The following is an 18,144-nucleotide window of genomic DNA, read 5'->3' on the forward strand; positions in this document are numbered from 1 at the left end:
TAAGCTTATCTTCAGAACTCTTCTATATTTCACTATGGCACAATGAAAATTATCCTAAAACACAGTTCTGTAGATCTTCATCTTAGGGAAAGCTTGATGTAATAATCTTTCCAAAAACAGACAAAAAAACAAAACCTCATAATATTAAAAAAAACCCAAGAAATCCCCAGCAAACACCAAAGATGGTGGGTACTGCCCTAATATCACCCACAGTTCCTAAGCATCTTCTGGAGCTGTTTGTATCAGATACCTGACAGGTGCCATCTGCTTGAAAGTCTGCTCTAGGTTGGTCACTGCCCAGAGTGAGGGACACTTGACAGCTAGGACCTGAAACACCACTCCCATCCCCAACTCTCTGAAGAAATCAAATTTTGTTCTATGCTGCATTTTATTCAAAGACTGGCTTTTACCAAATGATCAAAAGCCACCAAGCAACAGCTTTAAATAATCATAGAAAGCTCTAAACACTGCAGCTTTCCCCATTCAGGATGAATGACAGTTTCTGTCACTGCTTTCTGGAGGAGGGAAAGGAACAAGAGATAAGGTGCAGCCTTGTCAAATTTTACATGGAAACAAGAAAATGTGAAGCAAAGTCAGCAAGGGTATAACCAGGAGCTACAGAAATAGTAGATAAGCATGAATGACAGCACAAACAGGAGGCAGCAGGACTGCAGCTCTTCACATGGGTTTTAGGCAGAGCTGGTACTGCCTTAGCAATCAGAGATGGGGTTTGGACACCAGAAAATGCCAGTCAGTGGGACCTCCTGCTAGAGAAGAACACAGGACAAAGCAAGACTGCTGTCACCTGATTGACTATATGGCTCCTCACTGGAGAGGACATTATTCAAATTCTGCTTGTTATCTGTACAAACTTGGTATGACTGAGGCAACTCCAAATGCATTAAGATGTACCACTGCACAAGCCTGTTTGTGCAAACTCAGACAAAGCCACACTAAGGGGGCAGTTTCATAGCAAACCTACAGACTTATCTTCAAAGATGGAAAAAGTTTCTGATCTGAGAATGAAAGAGTTTCAGTTTTGTTTGTCCAAACACTGCAGGTAATTATAATTAATGTGAATCAAATGTTAGAGAGGCTGACACTTGGAACTTTCATGTAATACAACACATCAAAAGAGCCAAAAATGGGACACAATGTGTAGCACTAGAACTGAAGTAATTCTCTCAGATAACTAATTGTTCCAAATTGTGGTAAACCATGAGTGAGGTTTTCATTGGGAAAATAAGATAGGGAGTGAAATTATCCTGGAAAGGATGGGTCAAAGAAATCAAAAGCAAACCCAAACAATGCAAAAAAATGTTGAGCATAATTCTCTATTCTAAGAGTGGCTGTATTTGCCAATGTTCTTTGCCAAATCATCTTTCTCAAACAAATTTCCAGAAGCCCAAGGGCTTCAGGGAGCTTCTTTCAGTCCCATGAACAGAACTAGAGATAATAGCTTCTTCTAGAGAAGCTCATTGAGCCTATTATCAACTCTTGTGTCTCTCACCAAGCACCTCAGTCAGGTAGAGCCAATTACAGAGACAACATGCTGGCATGAAGCTGTCTGGATGCAATTAGAGAACAAAAAGAGATACGTGTATTAAATTAGGATTAGCATATTAAAATGCCCCCCCAAAACGTTTGGAAGACAAGAGAGTCTTTATTTTCACCTGTTTAAATCTTTAAATTGTGTACAATCTGTAAACACTGGATAGACAATATGTATTTTCCAGCTACAATTTGATTAAATAACAGGGAAGAAAATGAAAGAGAAATAAAGACCTTAATTAGAGAGGGATGGAATTCTATTCAAATCAAGGTTTCTTTTCCAGGCATTGAGTAAGTTAATTTAGACACCAGAAGTGAACCTGGTAGGCTTCTTCTGTTAGCAGCAGCAAGAACAGCAACCCATTATCCAGGAGCAACAGGGGTGTCACAAGTTCATAGGAAAGGACTGCTCTTAATGTGCAGATACCAGAATCTTGCTCCCTATTCTACCTTCAAGGCAGTAAAAGCATGAATGACCTATTGACGGAAACATTTAGAAAAAAATGCCATATTGACCACATCGTTGTTTTGGGGTTTTTTTCATAATGACAAGGATTGAAAGCGTTTTCTATAGCTGCTACTTCCACACCAGACTCTCACTTGGGTATCAGATGTTCTGCTACATCAGGAATTGGGTGGTCACACACCAGAGGCATTGGAGATAACAACAGCCCCTCTAACAATGAACTCAAATGCACTACACAAATGGGATCACCTCTCTTAAACAGAGCAGAGCCTCTTGCATCTTGTGAGAGAGCCCCAAAGGAGAAGAAGCTGTTGCCTGACTCTGTTTCCTGAGATTTCTCACCCAGACATGACTACAGCGCTGAAGGTCAACCTTATCTAGCCTTGTAAAGATACCACAGCTACTAACACAATCATTTTATGACCTGCATTTAGATATATACAAATACTTAAAGCAGTTGGAGTCTGTTTTGATCTCAATGACAATACCAGCGTGTATTATGACAATCCTCTCAAAAAGCACAATGATAACCAAATGTCTTGACCTCCTATTTTCAGAGCTCATGGAAGTGGTCTTGACCCATTATGCTTCCCGTGAACAGAACTGATAAATACAATCTGGCTGATTTTTTTCAAATGGACAGCAGTCAACCAAATTTGTGACGTTAAAAGCCATAGAATGAAGATGACAATGTAATCTCCCTCTGAAAGAAGCACATTTTTAAATGTCCCTAGAAAAATAATGCCCCTTTTTTTTTAATTGTTAAAACCAGTAAATAAAGTGACAAGCTTTTATCACATTGGTAGCCCTTGCATTCAACCCTTAAGGCACAGATAATAGTTGAATACCCAGAAGGCTGGAGTGCTTCCAGTCAGCTGTGAACACATGAGAAGACAGGACAGGTCTCAACCTAAATATCTGTTTTTCTTATTGTCATCCAGGGAAAAAAAGGGGGGATCCTAAAACCTTCAAAAATAAACCCCACGGATGCCTGCCTTCACTCAAACTCAAGAAAGATTGAACACCAAAGAAATTTTATCCCAGTTTCAAATCACAGCAGTATGGCAAGTATTCAGGAAGATAAATTTGGCCAGATCAAACTGGAGTACATCTACTTCTGACACATCAGAAAGCAGCAAGGACAGCAGCACTCCCTGCAGCAATGCTAAAAACCTTTGGCTACTTCTCACACTTTGAGGAGGTGACAAAACCTCTGCTGGAATCACATGGGACCTCTGCAACAACAGGAAGGAAAGGGACTATAGCACAGGGTGAATACACCTCCCTGCTTTTATTCACTCTGCAACACACAGCAAAGAAGGAGCAGTTCTTTGCCAAGGAGGCTGGACACAGGAAACAGGTCCATAAGCAAGTTTTAGCCATGGCATTGCATGACAGAACAAGAAAGAGTTTAAATATATAAATTCTCTAAGTCAGCACATACAAACTGACCTTTATCTCCCCCTAAGTACTTGAGAAAAAAAAATGGACTTTTTTATGTGATTCCTAGCCAGGCTGATGTCTAAATGAGGCTTTGGAAGAAAGATCACAAAGTTTGTATCTTCCTTCATCTTTGCTGCAGGTGTAATAGGGACCCAGCAGCCAAGTCACTTGTGAGACATCTTTTTGATTGTTGGAGGGATCTCTGTTTATTCCCTGACTTTCCCTGGTGACAATCAGTCTGCACTTCTTCCAGCAGCTGATCCAAAAGTGAGGTTAATGCCAGCATTACACCAAAGTAGTGTTTAATAGCTATCCTTAGCTAACACAAATAAAAGGTATGAGCATCCTCCCACACTGCATCAATGCTTTTGCATCTCCTCTCCACATAATAAATTACAAGAGACCAAAAATATTAAGATTATTGCTGAGCCTTCTATAAGAGATTTGGCACTGATTCAGAGTGCTCAAGTAACTTATCAGGGCCTCAACTACCCATGATTCACATTCATAATTTTTTCAAATGCTCAAAACATAGACAAAATTCAATAAAGCTAGGTAAAATATGTTCCAGAAACCCTGATCTTCATTGAGTTTCTTCATTAAAGATAACTGGCCTCAACAAACAGCCCAGCCTCAGAAGTATTTTCTTCCCAATTATTCTTATTTCAAACTCAAAAGAATAATCTTTTCCAAAATGCAACCCAAAACCTGAACTCTGCAATTAACTGTAAGACTTCAAGTAATTCTGACAATCTTTCCTAGTCCACACAAACCCAGAGATATAACCAGCTAAGAGGAAGGTTTTAGTTCTAAATCCATGCCTTGTTCAAGGGTGGCTTTTTTGGTGGATAATGTAGAATTACATCACTTCTTTGGCACCACAAGAAATTAATGACCTCATTCTACTTCTCTGATAAAACCCTGGAGATCAAGGAGTATATTGATTGTTGACTTTACAAACTGTTTGATAACCAGCTTACAAGGGGGCTACTCAGTAGTAGCTGGCTCTTTTCAGGCCTACAGAGAAGAAAATCTCTGTACAATTATGAAAAGTCCCTGCAAAAGGGGAAAATAGCCCAATAGATTTATTCTGTCTTCTTTTACCATACAACCACCTGGGCTCATACAGCTCATTTAGCTCTGTGATCACTTGCCTACCAGGACAAGATAAGGTGACCCAACACAGGTATCCAAGAAGTCTATTCAACCTGATTTGAGCCAGCTGCTAAAAACTCTTCTCTAGAAATGCAAGAAGGAAGTGTGCACACATCTACAGCAGAAATCCACACAGAGAACATCTGCAATAAAACTTAATAAAATGCCAAAGCTAGGTTTTACCTTGCCAGTATTTGTGAAGCATTTACAGTAGGAGCACATTAGCTGACAGAACAGGAAAGTGCAGCACAAGCCTGAGGTAGCAGTGACAAGACCAAGGAGAGCAGATGTCACCAAGACTGGGTATATTCCACTATTCAAAGACCCCAACTTCTGCAATACACATTTTTTGCTTCTCCACAGGAAAGCAAGAAGTTGGACATCAACAATATTGAACTGGTTACCTGGTCAATTTTTTAGTAATACCAGGTCCTTGTGGAAGGGGCCATAATGCATTTGACAGAATCCCTGAATAAAAAGGAAAAGTTACTATTGATAATACTGACTATTCACAGCCCCTAGACAGCCTGCTTTCATTATTCTGCTCAGGTAGTGAGGACACAGAGCCAGATGCTGAAGTTTCATTTTTCCAGATCCCAGGCTGTCACATGCAGTCCCAGTTCTCACATTCACTTACAGGGAATGAAGTCAAGAAACAAAAACCACAGAAAGTGGCACTATGGGTGTCCCCAGCACGGAATGTCACACCCAAAGGATTCCTGGGATGGACTGCATGTGAGATCATGTGGAATTGCCCTGGCAATGCTGCAAGATGGATGTCCCTTTCCATAACCCTCCTTCTGCTATCCTGTTCAATCATTCTCACATAACATTCTCTGCATCCTTCAAGTGACAGACAGTTGCCAAAGACCTGAAATGCCAGGTCCAACTTCTAACTCTCCCATGCCTTCACCAGTCATGCTGGCAAAGATCCACAAGAGCAGCTCTAAGGAGCCAGAAGAGCCCAAGCACCCAGAGAGGGCAAGAAAAGAGCATTTTTTTTCCCTTGAGGTGATCCCCTGTGAGGTGAAGGCAGTAGAGAAAGCAGTGGCAGCTAAGATGATAAAATGTCAGACTCCCAGCAGTACAAAATGGCAGCTGAACCCTGGCGAAGTGCCAAGCTGCTCAAACAGGGAGTTGAGCACACGAGGCCATAATTATGATTAGCATAATAAGAGAGTGGCACAACAGCTACCTAGTTACTCTGAAGGGTCATGGAGAACTCATAACAAAGCAGAGTTTTAAGGAGAGCCACAAAAGAAAACAATGGCATAGCTGCTGGTGGGTTTTACCCGGAGGTTCCTCCATGCGTGAAGTGCGGCCGGGAGGAAGCACAAAGGCTGTTTAAGGGATCAGGCTCTGAGTCAGGAGCAGCCGGCCATGCCTGCGGAACGCCAACGGCCCCACCACGTACAAAGGATCATATGAACAGTGTGACACTGAACACAAAGCACCTCACAAGAAAAATAGGCTGTTAGTGTAAATTTCAATAAAACCTGGGCTCAGTAGAGTCAATCAAGATTTTTTCCTTTCTAGCCAGAAAAGACTGTTTTCTCTTTCCCTCTGTCCCAGTTTGAGAATGAAGCAGAAGAGATAAAAATGGGAGATTTAATAAATAAAATCTGAACACTCAGATATTAGCATTTTTTTTCATTTTGAATGTCACATAAACAATATTTACAGATCCATTGCATCATGCAATTAGCCCAGCTGTCTGCATGAAATTAATCACAGTTTTAATAAAAGTATTAAATACTGAGTCACAGACTTAAAAGATATATGGACATGAAAATCTGCAGATTAACTATACTGTGTATGTCTAAAGGAACTCATAGACAGAGCAGAAGTTTAAAATCAAAAGTTCTCTTGACAGGTAAAAAGATCAGAGTTTTCACTGAAATCTGAATTCCACAGAAGACACTGAGAATCTGTGTAAAAAAAAATCCCACTCTTACTTAGCAGGCCTGATCTGGTTCTTCATGAACAGAAAGTTTACTGTTAACCCTATTTTCAGTTCCCTTTTCCTCTGTGCTGCTTCTGTATCTCCTATTAACATTTTCCATTACCAGACATCAAGAAGCACTGCATACACAAACCAAGCTTTTCCCAAGGCAAGGTCAACTCGTCACCATACAAGATGATCATCTGCTGTACCTCAAGTGAAACACATCCAGACACCCCAAGTTAAATGCTAATATTGCCATTAGGCTTCTCCATTGCATTTGCTATCATATGACATCAGACAGAACATCAACAGAAGAGATGCTTTTTAGACTGAAGAGATAAACAGTCATACTGGTAAAAACCCTACCCATCTCTCCTTGCTTTCAAACATCATTTTTATTTTGTCTGAAATCCATAAAGTTATGGGTTTCTTCTATCTTTGGGGAGTGGGGGAAAAAAGCAGCCAACAAAACACAACCCTGTTTAGCTGCCTTCCTTCTAAGCACCTCTGTCTCCAGCACCAGGAATGAAGCCCATCTTCAGAATGCAATAAACTTACAACTTCCAACGCAGACATCCCCGTAAGGAAGACCACATTCTTGTTCTCAGACACCAAAATATTCCTACTGTCATAAATCCTTCCTGACAGCAATATCTGACAAACATGTTTTTAAATCATGCTGTTCCTACCCTCATCACAGCTTTGCTATGTACACCAATAGACTTTGACATGCACTGGTGTGAGCTAAGCTCACAGGCATACACTTAAGGCACACATCTTAATTCCAATTTGCAGTGCTCGTTGCAAACAATCATAACACCTAATTGAAACAAATTTATCCTATGAAAGTTCATCAATCAGTAACATATTTCAGAACAGAAATTTGGAGAAGCACACACACATAGACACTGATTTTGCCAATTAGAGGACAGTCACATATTAAACTTTTCCTCTTCTTGTTAATTAAACCCTTATTTTATATAATTTTGGAATGTCTGTTTATTTCCCAAGAACAGGTGTGTATTTCAAGCAACACACTCATGAAGAAAAAAGAGAATTGGCATCTCTCTTGCCTTGTAATTTTACCTAAGTGTCTATATACACAGTAGTGAGAGGGAAACAGACACACTACTATTAAATACTATTAATACTGAAGAAGCAGGAGAACACTCCATTTGCATTTCAAATGCAGATTGCAAAATGCTGACTTGTAGTAATATGTAGCTCTGGATCTTGCTACTGTTCACTGCTAAATGCATTACAACCACAGAACAGGTCAGAAAGAAGCAGAAAGAAAGATCTCTGCTTTTTAAAACTTGTACTTTGACAGTGATGAAAATAAATTCACAGCTGACTGTCCCATATTAAATATTCAACTGGTCATAATGAAAGGACAAAGCCTGGAGTTTTTGTGATCTCCAGCTCATCCATCCAGTAACTCAGCAAAATAAATAACACAAACTAATCAATTATCAGACTGAAATATTAAAAATAGTAAGCCTGACTAGCTCATTTAAACAAACTGTAAGTCACTTACAGAACTGGATGAACAATCAGCTCTGGACTATATGATTTGATTACCGTTGCTGCATCTTTGGTACAAAATACATGGGATAAATCTGCACCCTAAAAAAGAAAATTTGCAAACAATATTATCAAATTTATACTTAATAATAACTTTATCATTCCAAAGGTTACTCAACCAATAATTCAACTGAATTCTTTCTTCTTGATAGTTTAAACAAACTGTATTATGTTTCTTCTATTTTGGCATAGACTAGTATGAAATGTTCTGGTTTTTTTGTATCTAACTTCCAATATAATTTTTTTCTGTTTCTCATTAACAGGATGACTGAAAACACAAATCTCAAATTTTTATTCACTTGAGAAATGTTTCTCATCTGTAGATGAGCAAAGACTACAATGCCTCATGTACAAAAGACACAGATGAACATGAGTAAAACTACTTAAGAGAGCCATAATACTATTGTAACATACTTGAAAATAAAGCTATGGTAACCCATGAATACATTTCTAGTCCAACCATTTTTACTCAATGAGCCAAATTCATACATGAAAAAGGCTGGCGCAATTTTGGCAACACACCCTATGTTAAACAAACGTTAAAGCAGAAGAGTTGAGTCTCAAGCTTCTGCTACCAACTCAAAAAATCAGAACACACATAGAATTATATAAGCAGTGACCAGACCAGTGATCTTGTATTGGTCATGTGTACTGAAATTTCCCAGTATCAAGGAAGTGTCTTCTCTGTTTTACTACTATATATTGAACATTTCAAGGCACTCTGACTGTTTATGTGCAGGTGTAATGGTCTGAAATTCAGTGACATCAGTAAGGAACCTCCTAGTATTGCCACTGGACTTGCACATAGTGGACAGAAAGCTGAGTGGCCTTGTGATTTTATAATAACATGGTTAAATAACATCATTTCAGTTTCAAATCTTTGAGGGTTTGCATCCTGAGAGAAGAAGTGGTTGGAAGTATCTGGGATGGTTACCTGCATATTGAGAGAAATCCTCAAAAAGAAAAACAGACCCAATGAGCTGAAAGTACTGACACACTATATATAGCGTTCTGAAAATCAGATGTATTAGGTAAGCATGACTTGTTTACATTTAAACAATCAGCCTGTATTTATGTAGTCTGTTTAGCCATTTAATATGTCAATAAAATAAGGAAGTTCATGCTTCTAGGAAAAAAATCTTAGAAAGTACTTCTGCTGAAGATTAGAATGCAAATAAAATGTGCTATTAGAAATTACATGGAATTCCACCCACAATCTTTAAAATTACCACATATAAAAATTTTACTAGTGTAAAGTTTTAAATTTTGAAAGAAAGTTATTTCATTCAATACAGTTATCAGGTCCAGAAAAAATTTCCAAAGAACTCACTGTAGCACAAAAACGTAACTCTAAACAATAATCTAAGGTTATTTTATTGTTCACTTTTGGAGAAAATATTTCATCAAGTCTTGAAATTTCCTATCCAAGTCCCTGAAATTGTCGAATTTTGGAAATATTTCTAACTTCACCTTATACAGAGGAAGGAAACATGGTGAATGAAACACAGTAAATGACACATTTACGAAGTATTTCTAGAAATTCTGAACTAAGGATTTTCTTTGCTTATAAGAAGACCTTCTAGAGCTCAAAGTTCATGTGAAATACAGAATGAATGCTATTTTAAAAATGACACCTAGGCAACAGAAATTATGAAAAGTTCATTTTGGACTTGTACAGAAGAAGACATACCACTTTGAGGGCTGTAATTGCAGCAAAATAGGGTGCTCCAGTGTATCTAAAATGAAATAGAACTGAGGTTAGGAACCACAGTAATGAGATTAGATAATGATCTTTCATAGAAATATTTACACAGATCATGCCATAAACCAGCAAAATTTTCAAGTAGCAGAGGTAAAACTTCAGAGACAAACAAAACAAGAGCCAAAAACTGTTTGCAAGCTAAATATGGGATCTGTGACCTGGATCAATCCCATCTGGCATTAGATGCTTAACTGAAGTGCCTAAACTGTGATTCCAGTTGCCCTAAATTCTCTTTTCATAAAGACTGAAGAGAGAGACATGAACACAATCACCCTCCAAAAGTTCTTACTTCAACTAAGAGGTAAGAACCTATGACCATTAGCTTCTAACTCCTGGGTATTCAACCCAGCTATAAGACAGCATCTTTTTGCTCTTTATGGAATGTTTATTAACAGCAGATGTCCAACAGTAGATATCCCTTAAAGGAGAAAGATGTCATCTCTCTTTCAAAAGGGGAAAATGAAAAGAAGGAAGGTGTAGTGGCTCGTTCAAAGTATTGTGGACAATATTGGTTCTAGGTCAATACAACATTTAACTGATTTATGCAGTACATTTTTTCTCCCCCGAAATAGGATATTTCCATTACTCCAGTACATAAAGCAAGAAATTGACAGAATCTACTAAACACCAATATTTATCAAAATAAAAAGCCCACAAGAAAACACAGCATAAGAAAATAAAGAGACACAGTTCCCAAGAAGGTAAAAAATCAGATGTGCCGCTGTCTTACTCTATTTATTCTAAAACTTCACCATGGAATGGGAAAAGACTAACAGCTTTTGGTGGTCAAAAAAGACAGAGAAGGTAGACACAAATAGCATTTTAAGTTCCCATAACATTCAGTATAAAAACTTTGCAACACATCTGCAAGGTACCATGTTCTTTCCTAAGTATGCATGGTCATGATGATGGAGTCCTAAAGCTCTCTGGAAAACTGTGGTTTAAGTGTAAGGTGAGTTTGAATGGCTTCTCCAAGCAGTTATGAAATCCTCAAGCTTTATCAGAAGCAAAAATCAAATTTCTATTTAACTTACTCTCGACATCCTCCAACAATGCCTATACGACCATCTTGACCTTTATGCTTTTTCCCTGTGAGAGGAGGGATAACATTGCGCACCAGCTGGAAAATATTCTCCATATCCTTCAGAGTGTGTGTTCTGTGCAGTGAAAAAGACCTCTCTATAACTGAAAGGAAGAAAATAAGTGTTACTTCAAAGAATGTTCTGCTTTAAACTACTGCCAAGCATTTCTTTTAAGCACTCATGTACACTAATAAAATCACACAAAGATACACAAAGTGACATACTTCTAAAATCCAAACACTTTGTCACTTAAAGGCCTTTAAAACAGTGAGTAACTAGGGAAGGTGATGATTATAAAAATGCATTCAGGGTCTGATGAAGAGAACATTCTCACTGACTGTTCACAGTCCTAATTTAGGGCTCAGGTACAGAAAGAAGCAACAACCCAAAATAGTTACATGAACATTTTGTAACTAGAAATACCTTCTTAGTTCAGCCTGAAATCAGTTCCATAATTAAACTCAACTGAAATAGGAACACTTAGTAAGGACTAAACACATCCACAGAGCAAGCACAAAGCAACTGAAACCAAATTTTAAATGTACACCCTACCTTATATTTCGCTTCCCCTTAAAGACTTCCACCTCTTAGCAGAATCAGGGCCTATCTCACTGCTTTGTTATTTTGGTAGGCGGTTACAAAGCATAGTGAAAGTCTTTCTGCAAAACTATAATCCAACACACTAGATGCAAACATCACAAATATCACACAAAGATCATTTTTAGCTATAATACATCTCCAGATCTCTGATGCAAAGCTACATGTCAAGCCACATACTAAAACAACTGCACACTCAGTAGGCTATGTATGAAATTACTCTTTCCAAAGGCTACAAAAATTTAGAAGAAAAAGTTACTTCAACAATGACAACTAGAAAGAATCAAAACATTTACCTAACAAGGGAATAATGTAAGGATCACTACTTCTATCAACATGTTAACTATAAACTGCAGCAAATACACTAAAAGAGCAAGTTCTTAAAAGCTCATTACCTGTAAAATTTTGCTCAGAAGAGTCTTATTTGAATGCTAATATCAGTGTCCTAGACCATAGCCATAGCTTACTTTCTTTTGTACAGATCTTCTAAAAAGCTTTCAAGGAACTGCTACACACGTGTAACAAAATTATGTAGAAAATAACTCCCATGATATTCCTTATTTTCAGCTGTACACAACTCAATAACCCAAACCCCAATTTCAAAATATAGAGGGGAGGAAAAAAGAAGGGGAAAAAAAAAAGAAAATTTCTCTTCCAGAAGTACTGGGCATAATAAGGGGAAAAATGTAATAAACAAGAAAATTCCAAATCTGTGTGCTATCAGCAAAATACATCTTCTTCTCTGTCTTTCACAGAATCTAAACCAGAAATGCTAATCTTCAGTAACAGTATGTTTTAGTCTTCAATAATGATAAATACTCTTGGCTGATCTTTTGCTTTTGAATACAGGCATCCCAGTCTTACTGAGAAATAATAAAAAAGGGGGGGTAAAAAAAGAAAGGAATGAAAATAAAAGAAAAAACCCACAACCTGTTCTGGATTATGGCCAAAATAGCATTGCAGTGACCCAGAGGAGAACAAAATCCTCAGCTCCTCTGGAAACAGGGCAGATTATTTTCTTTAAATCATACTTCACACAGTTGCTGGTTTTCAACCACACAAAAATATTATGTAGCTTGGGACCCTTAAACTGCAGTGTTGCTAAGAAGGCCTTGTGTTTATTTGCTGCTGGTTCTTGTTCATGTGTGAATATAAAATGACTACATAATAAATGGAGAGAAATCAGAGAATTATGCAAAAAGCCATTCTTAATATAGCCCTACTCTACCTACTGAATCACTGTGGCATATTCAGCTCTTAACAAATTAAATCTTAATTCCTTAAAAGATATGTTGCCTGAAGCATTATACTCACATTTTAGCATAAACACTTTTTACACCCTTTCCAATTAGAAGATTAGAATCTCAAATTGCTCTTGCTACAGTTAAATAAATAAAATGCATTTTTGCATAGCGCAATATGTCTGTACACCTATATGATGAAATCCAACAAGACAAACTGAACCTCAGTTTCAGGTTGCTACACATAATTAAGCTTTTCAGGAAAAAACTTTCAGAAGTAATGGTAAGGCCTTGTAGGTAGGTACCTTCAACCCCAGTCTAGAACCTTAAATAATTTCCTATGGGTTTTTCTAAAGCACACCAGCTTTCCTTAATTTTAAAAGTAAGAGCATTTGAGACACTGTATCCATTCATATCCCATAAATCATCTGCAAAAGTCTGCTGCCACCAGGAAATCCTACACACCAGCTATCCACTCAAGGAACACAACCAGATCTGCCAGCCTAAACCCTCAACAGGCCTAACCACCAAGTCTGCCATACATTTTACAGGGAAAGAATAACTAACACACAACTGAAAGGACCTCTCAGGACTCAGGGAATGCCCCTTAGGATCTGGCATGCCAGATTATTATTCAGCACTGATGCTGGCTGCTTCCTTTTTTTTTTCCTCTTTTCAAACTACACTTTTTTCCTTCCAAGCACTGTGAAAATCAGAATTAGAACAGAATAAGAGTTTTTGCATTTCCACATGGCAGGCTACAGTCACTAAGCCCCAGTCTGACTTTATTTCCAGCACTGATGGAATATCCCTGATTTCCTCCTGCCCATGCAGTCTACCTCCAGGTACAAAGAGACCATAATGAAGATAAATGCCACAGGCACACAGATCCCAAGAAGTTTGTTAATGATTGCTACCATCAGCTTCTGGCCCACACATGAGGTACAGAAGGAAGTTTGTGCATAAATACCAATTCTTGAGATACTGCTCTGCCTTTTACTTTAAAGTAAATTCAGATGCCTATAGAATTTATAGAGCTGGTGTAGAAAAAAAACATAGGCAAATATTTTCATCTTCTATTACACCTACTACAAGAATACAATATTTAATTTATAAGATTCAGAATTTTGTTGCAAAGAAATTTATTTTAAAGAAGCTAGATCTTAACATCTGACTTACTTCAGCGTAGGAAAAACTCCACTCTTTTCCCAGCCCTGAAAAAACACATGCATAGCCTTAACTTCGTATATTGGGTTATGCTTGGTAACTTCAAGCAGAACAGCAGCAATACTTCTGCTACAGAGTAACTCACGTTTCCAGATTGCTTCCAGCAACTCTCCTACCTGCCTTTTACATATATAACTCCTCCTCACTTCACTGTACAGAGACATGAATGTGGAAAGAATTTCCCAAGGTTTACAGGGTTCCAAAGGTATAATTTTGCTCATGAAAATTTGTTGTAACTAATGTACCTGTATTAAGTAATCAGTACAATGGTACGAATAATGATTTAATTTCATTCGACATCAGACAAACACCTTCACCACAGTATTAAATAATTCCAATTAGCTTTTATTTTCAAAAGCTGCTTACTACCAGTGCTTTCACACAGAAGTTTTAAAAAGTACCCTAGCTTTTATTTATGCTGTAGAAGGAAGTACCTATCGGTGGAGAAAGTGTTGCTGTCATAGCATTATAATTAAAGTTATCCGCATATGAACGATGGTTCGCTCTCCGAGGTGGACTTGTTGGTATAGATTGTGACCTCTGTGATACCGAAGAAGAAATTCCAGCCAACATCTGTCCCAACATCTGTAACATCTGGAGTTCTCGAGCATGCTCCGCTTCCCGACGCTTGTCCTCAATTTTGAGCCTCTGCTCTTCGAATCTGTAAAATTTCTCATCTGTATCCATGCTCTGCTGCAGGAATTTTTCCATCATTTTATCCAATGTCAAATTGGTATGGCGTTTTTTTGATCTTTTGGGCTGACTGAGAGGTGGGGTAATAGTTGGAGCACTGACTTCTTTAAAGCCTAAAGCAAGGAAAGAATCTATTATTTTTCTGATGGAAAACAATTTTCTAAGAGGAAAGCAGCAAAAATTCTCCCTACAAGAGGTGACCTAACATCTCACAATGCATTAGGTTACACTTTCCCAATGTGAGCTGTATTTATGTGAGATAAACAGTACACTTCTTTCAGAGTACCAAAGCAAACCCACAAACTTCTACCAAGCTGCAAGGGTAACACAAAAATCACAGAGCCATTTTTTAATTGTTGTAGTACTAAACTTCAACAATGGGAGTCTTTTTCATCTTCTAAAAAGGTTTAAGTGAAGGTTATTAAATAGTATAGCCTCATTTGTCTATTGCAGATAATTACATTAATCTAAATTGAGTTTCAGTCTGTTGGCATTCTAGATTTGCATTTCAAAAGAACATTAGTGTAAACAACTCTTTGATGGGGTTTAAATGTAAAAAGAAGGTTGCTTAAACGTCAACCAATCGGCTGATTCTTAAGTCATGTCAACTTCTGAAGACAGGTTCATGTTTTTATTAAAAATCCTGCATTAATCTAGACTGAAAACAAACAAGCAACATTTCTCTCGCTGCTCCACAATACAAATGTGGAGGGTAAAGAACGCTCAGGGAAAGGACAGGCTTTATCCAAGTGCTGTTTCTGTCCGCAAGCCGGTAAAGTTAGAAACAGTGTTTCTGAAACAACCCGTGCAATTTATTAGGAAAAAGCTCTCCCGTAGCTTTCCGGCCCAGCTGCAACAATAAGGAGATTTTTCAGGTATTATCGTCATCATCGTTTTAATACAGATTAGCAAAACTGCACTCAGTCTGCAGGGAACGGGCAAACACTCCAGCGAGAAGGATGCTTATTTTCTGGTACAATGCTACCTGACACTTTGTCTCGATAATCTCTGCGCTAGTTTTCCATGGGTTTCCCATTGACAAATACCGATAAAAACTCACTAGGGTCCCTGTCTGCAGCCTCTCCCCCTCCCCGGTATGCAGCACCCCGCTCCCCAGTTCACGGGGACGCGCAAGGTGCAAGAGCGGAGGGAAGCACGGGCGGGTTTCGGAGCGCCAAGGACGGGGCAGGAGGCAGCAGGATAAGGAAAAAGCCACTCAGAAGCGCCGACAGTCGGGCTGCGAGAGCCCGCGGGGTGAGGGGAGGACACCCGGCGCCGGGAGCCCGCAGCGTACTCACCGTCACCCGGCGGCACGGGGATGGCGAAGGACGGGCACTCCACCTTGATGGGGTGGTCGGCGTAGGAAGAGCACTCGCCGGAATCCTCGGTGAAGTTGTCCCGGGGGGACTCCGGCCCGGCGTCCTCGTCCAGCTCGGCGTCCAGCGAGCGGCTGTTGTGCGGCGTGCCCGGCGTGGGCGGCGCGGCCAGCGGCCCCGCGGGCGGCTGGGCGCCGTCGGGCGGCGGGGCCAGCGGCTCGGGGCCGCCGTCGGGGCCCCCCCGGCAGCTGAGGATCCGGTCCATCTCGTCGTAGTACTTGCATATCTTGCGGGCGTGCCCGTTCTTCTTCAGCCCGTCCCGGGCCTGGTAGTACTGCCGCTTGAGGCCCTTGATGCGGATGCGGCACTGCTCGGGGGTGCGCTCGAAGCCCAGCTCGGCCAGGCGGCACGCCACGTCCCGGTACACATGGCTGTTCCGAAAGTTGCCGTCCAGCGCCGACTGCACGTCCGCCTCGCCCCAGATCTCCAGCAGCGCCCGCGTCTCCAGATCCGACCACAGGAAGCCCCGCGTGTTCGTAATCATCCTTGGCCGGCCGGGGTCACTGCAATGGCCGCGCACCGGGGAGAGGGAAGGAGGGAGGGAGGGAGAGAGGGAGGGACGGAGGGGGCGGAGGAGGGCGGCGGGGAGGAGGGAGGGGGTTTAATGCCCGCACGCGGCTCTCCCAGGGGGCGCCTACGCCAGCCCCGGCAGCTGCGGTGCGGCGGGAAGCGGCGGAGAGCCGGGCCCCGGGCCCCGCATCCCGGGCCGCCGCCGCTCGCAGCCCGCACGCACGCGAACAAAACTTTCCAGGCGCCGCTTTGAGCTGCGGGCACCTGCAACAAGAGGGGTAGTGAGGTGGCAAAAAAAAAAAAAAAAGAAAAAGGAAAAAAGCCTCTTCCCCTTGACTCGCCCCCTCCGAAAACGATGATGATAAATAAAAAAATAAACAAGCAGGCACCCGGCGCGGACCCGCGGTCCTCTCCTCCCCCCCTCTCAGGCAGTCATTCGTGCGCTGCCGCTCCCCCGCCCCGGGCTCCGCTGGGAGCGACAGGACGACGGTGCTGGCTGGACTTGGAGGCTCTGCTCATCACAGTGCGCCTGCCTCCCTCCCTTCCTTCTCCTCCCTCCCTCCCCGCCGCAGTGGAGCGCGATCCCTACACACACACACCCCCACACAGACACAGGGCGCTGCAGCTCCGCTCGGCGCCTACCTCACCCCCGCGCATCGCCGTGCCGGGCCGCGCCGCGCCAGCGCGGGCAGCGACATCGCTGCGCCCCGGCCGCCGTGTCACCGAGCCGGGGCGGGCGGGCTCCCCCCGCACCCCGCACCGGCGCACAGACGCGCGGCAGCGCTGCCCCTGCAGGCCGCCACCACAGTCGCGCCGCAGCCTGCGTCGCCCGCAGGCCCGCGGGGAGCCGGCAGCCGCTGCCCTCGGCAGACCCTGCGGCGGTGCCGGGGGTCGGGTCTGCGAGCGTTTCCCCCGCCCCCGGCCGTCCCTCCGCGGAGCAGGTGAGCGGCCCGGCCGGCCCTCGCGGCAGGCGGGGGTGGGCTGCATCGCGCTGGGCCCCGCTGTCGCCCCTTCGCTTTGGTTTCGCTCTCCGGCAGGAGCGTCACACGAGGCCGCCACCGCCTCCCTCCCGCCTCGGCCCAGCCCCCGGCGGGGCTGCCCGGCCCGGCAACCTTTCCTTCGTGGGGAGCACGCACCGGGCCGACCGCCCGGGGCTCCGGCAGCACCCGGCGCCCACCCGGCCCCGCCTCCCGCCCGGGCCGGCGCTCGTAGGTTTGTACCTTCCTCACGCCGCAGCCAGAGGGCCGCGGCCAGTGCGGCCAGGGCGATGGCAGCGCCCCGTCCCCACATCCTGGCGGGGACAAGGCAGCGCCGCTCCGCTCTTACCTCGGCCCAGCGCGGGGCTCCGCACAGCCGCTGCCCAGCGCGCACAGCTCATCGGCGCGGCTTCCGCCTCCGCTCCGCGCCGCCGGGGCCGGGCAGGGCTCCGCGGGCGGGCGCGCCCTCCTGGCACCGCTCCGCGCCTCCCCGCGGGCCGCCCGCGCCGCCGTCCAGCGCTGTGTGTTAGGGCTC

The 18,144-nt window shown here is 42.6% G+C and overlaps 1 protein-coding gene across 5 annotated transcripts in view; it reads right to left on the minus strand.

Moving 5' to 3' along the window:
* NAXD (NAD(P)HX dehydratase) overlaps positions 1-18,065 on the minus strand; it is a 51,308-nt gene extending 33,243 nt beyond the window's left edge. Inside the window, exons 1-6 of one of the 5 annotated variants that reach the window (XM_066545324.1) lie at positions 17,959-18,019; positions 16,045-16,625; positions 14,488-14,859; positions 10,941-11,091; positions 9,835-9,880; positions 8,098-8,186 (exon numbers count right to left, since the gene is read on the minus strand). In XM_066545324.1, coding sequence (XP_066401421.1) covers positions 8,098-8,186; positions 9,835-9,880; positions 10,941-11,091; positions 14,488-14,859; positions 16,045-16,606 — 1,220 coding nt within the window. In that variant the 5' untranslated portion in view covers positions 16,607-16,625; positions 17,959-18,019. The other 4 variants (XM_066545323.1, XM_066545327.1, XM_066545325.1 and 1 more) reach the window with 4 other exon arrangements.
* Between the last annotated feature and the right edge of the window lie 79 nt (positions 18,066-18,144).

Source organism: Molothrus aeneus, chromosome 2 (assembly GCF_037042795.1).
Source record: "Molothrus aeneus isolate 106 chromosome 2, BPBGC_Maene_1.0, whole genome shotgun sequence".
NCBI lineage: Eukaryota > Metazoa > Chordata > Aves > Passeriformes > Icteridae > Molothrus > Molothrus aeneus.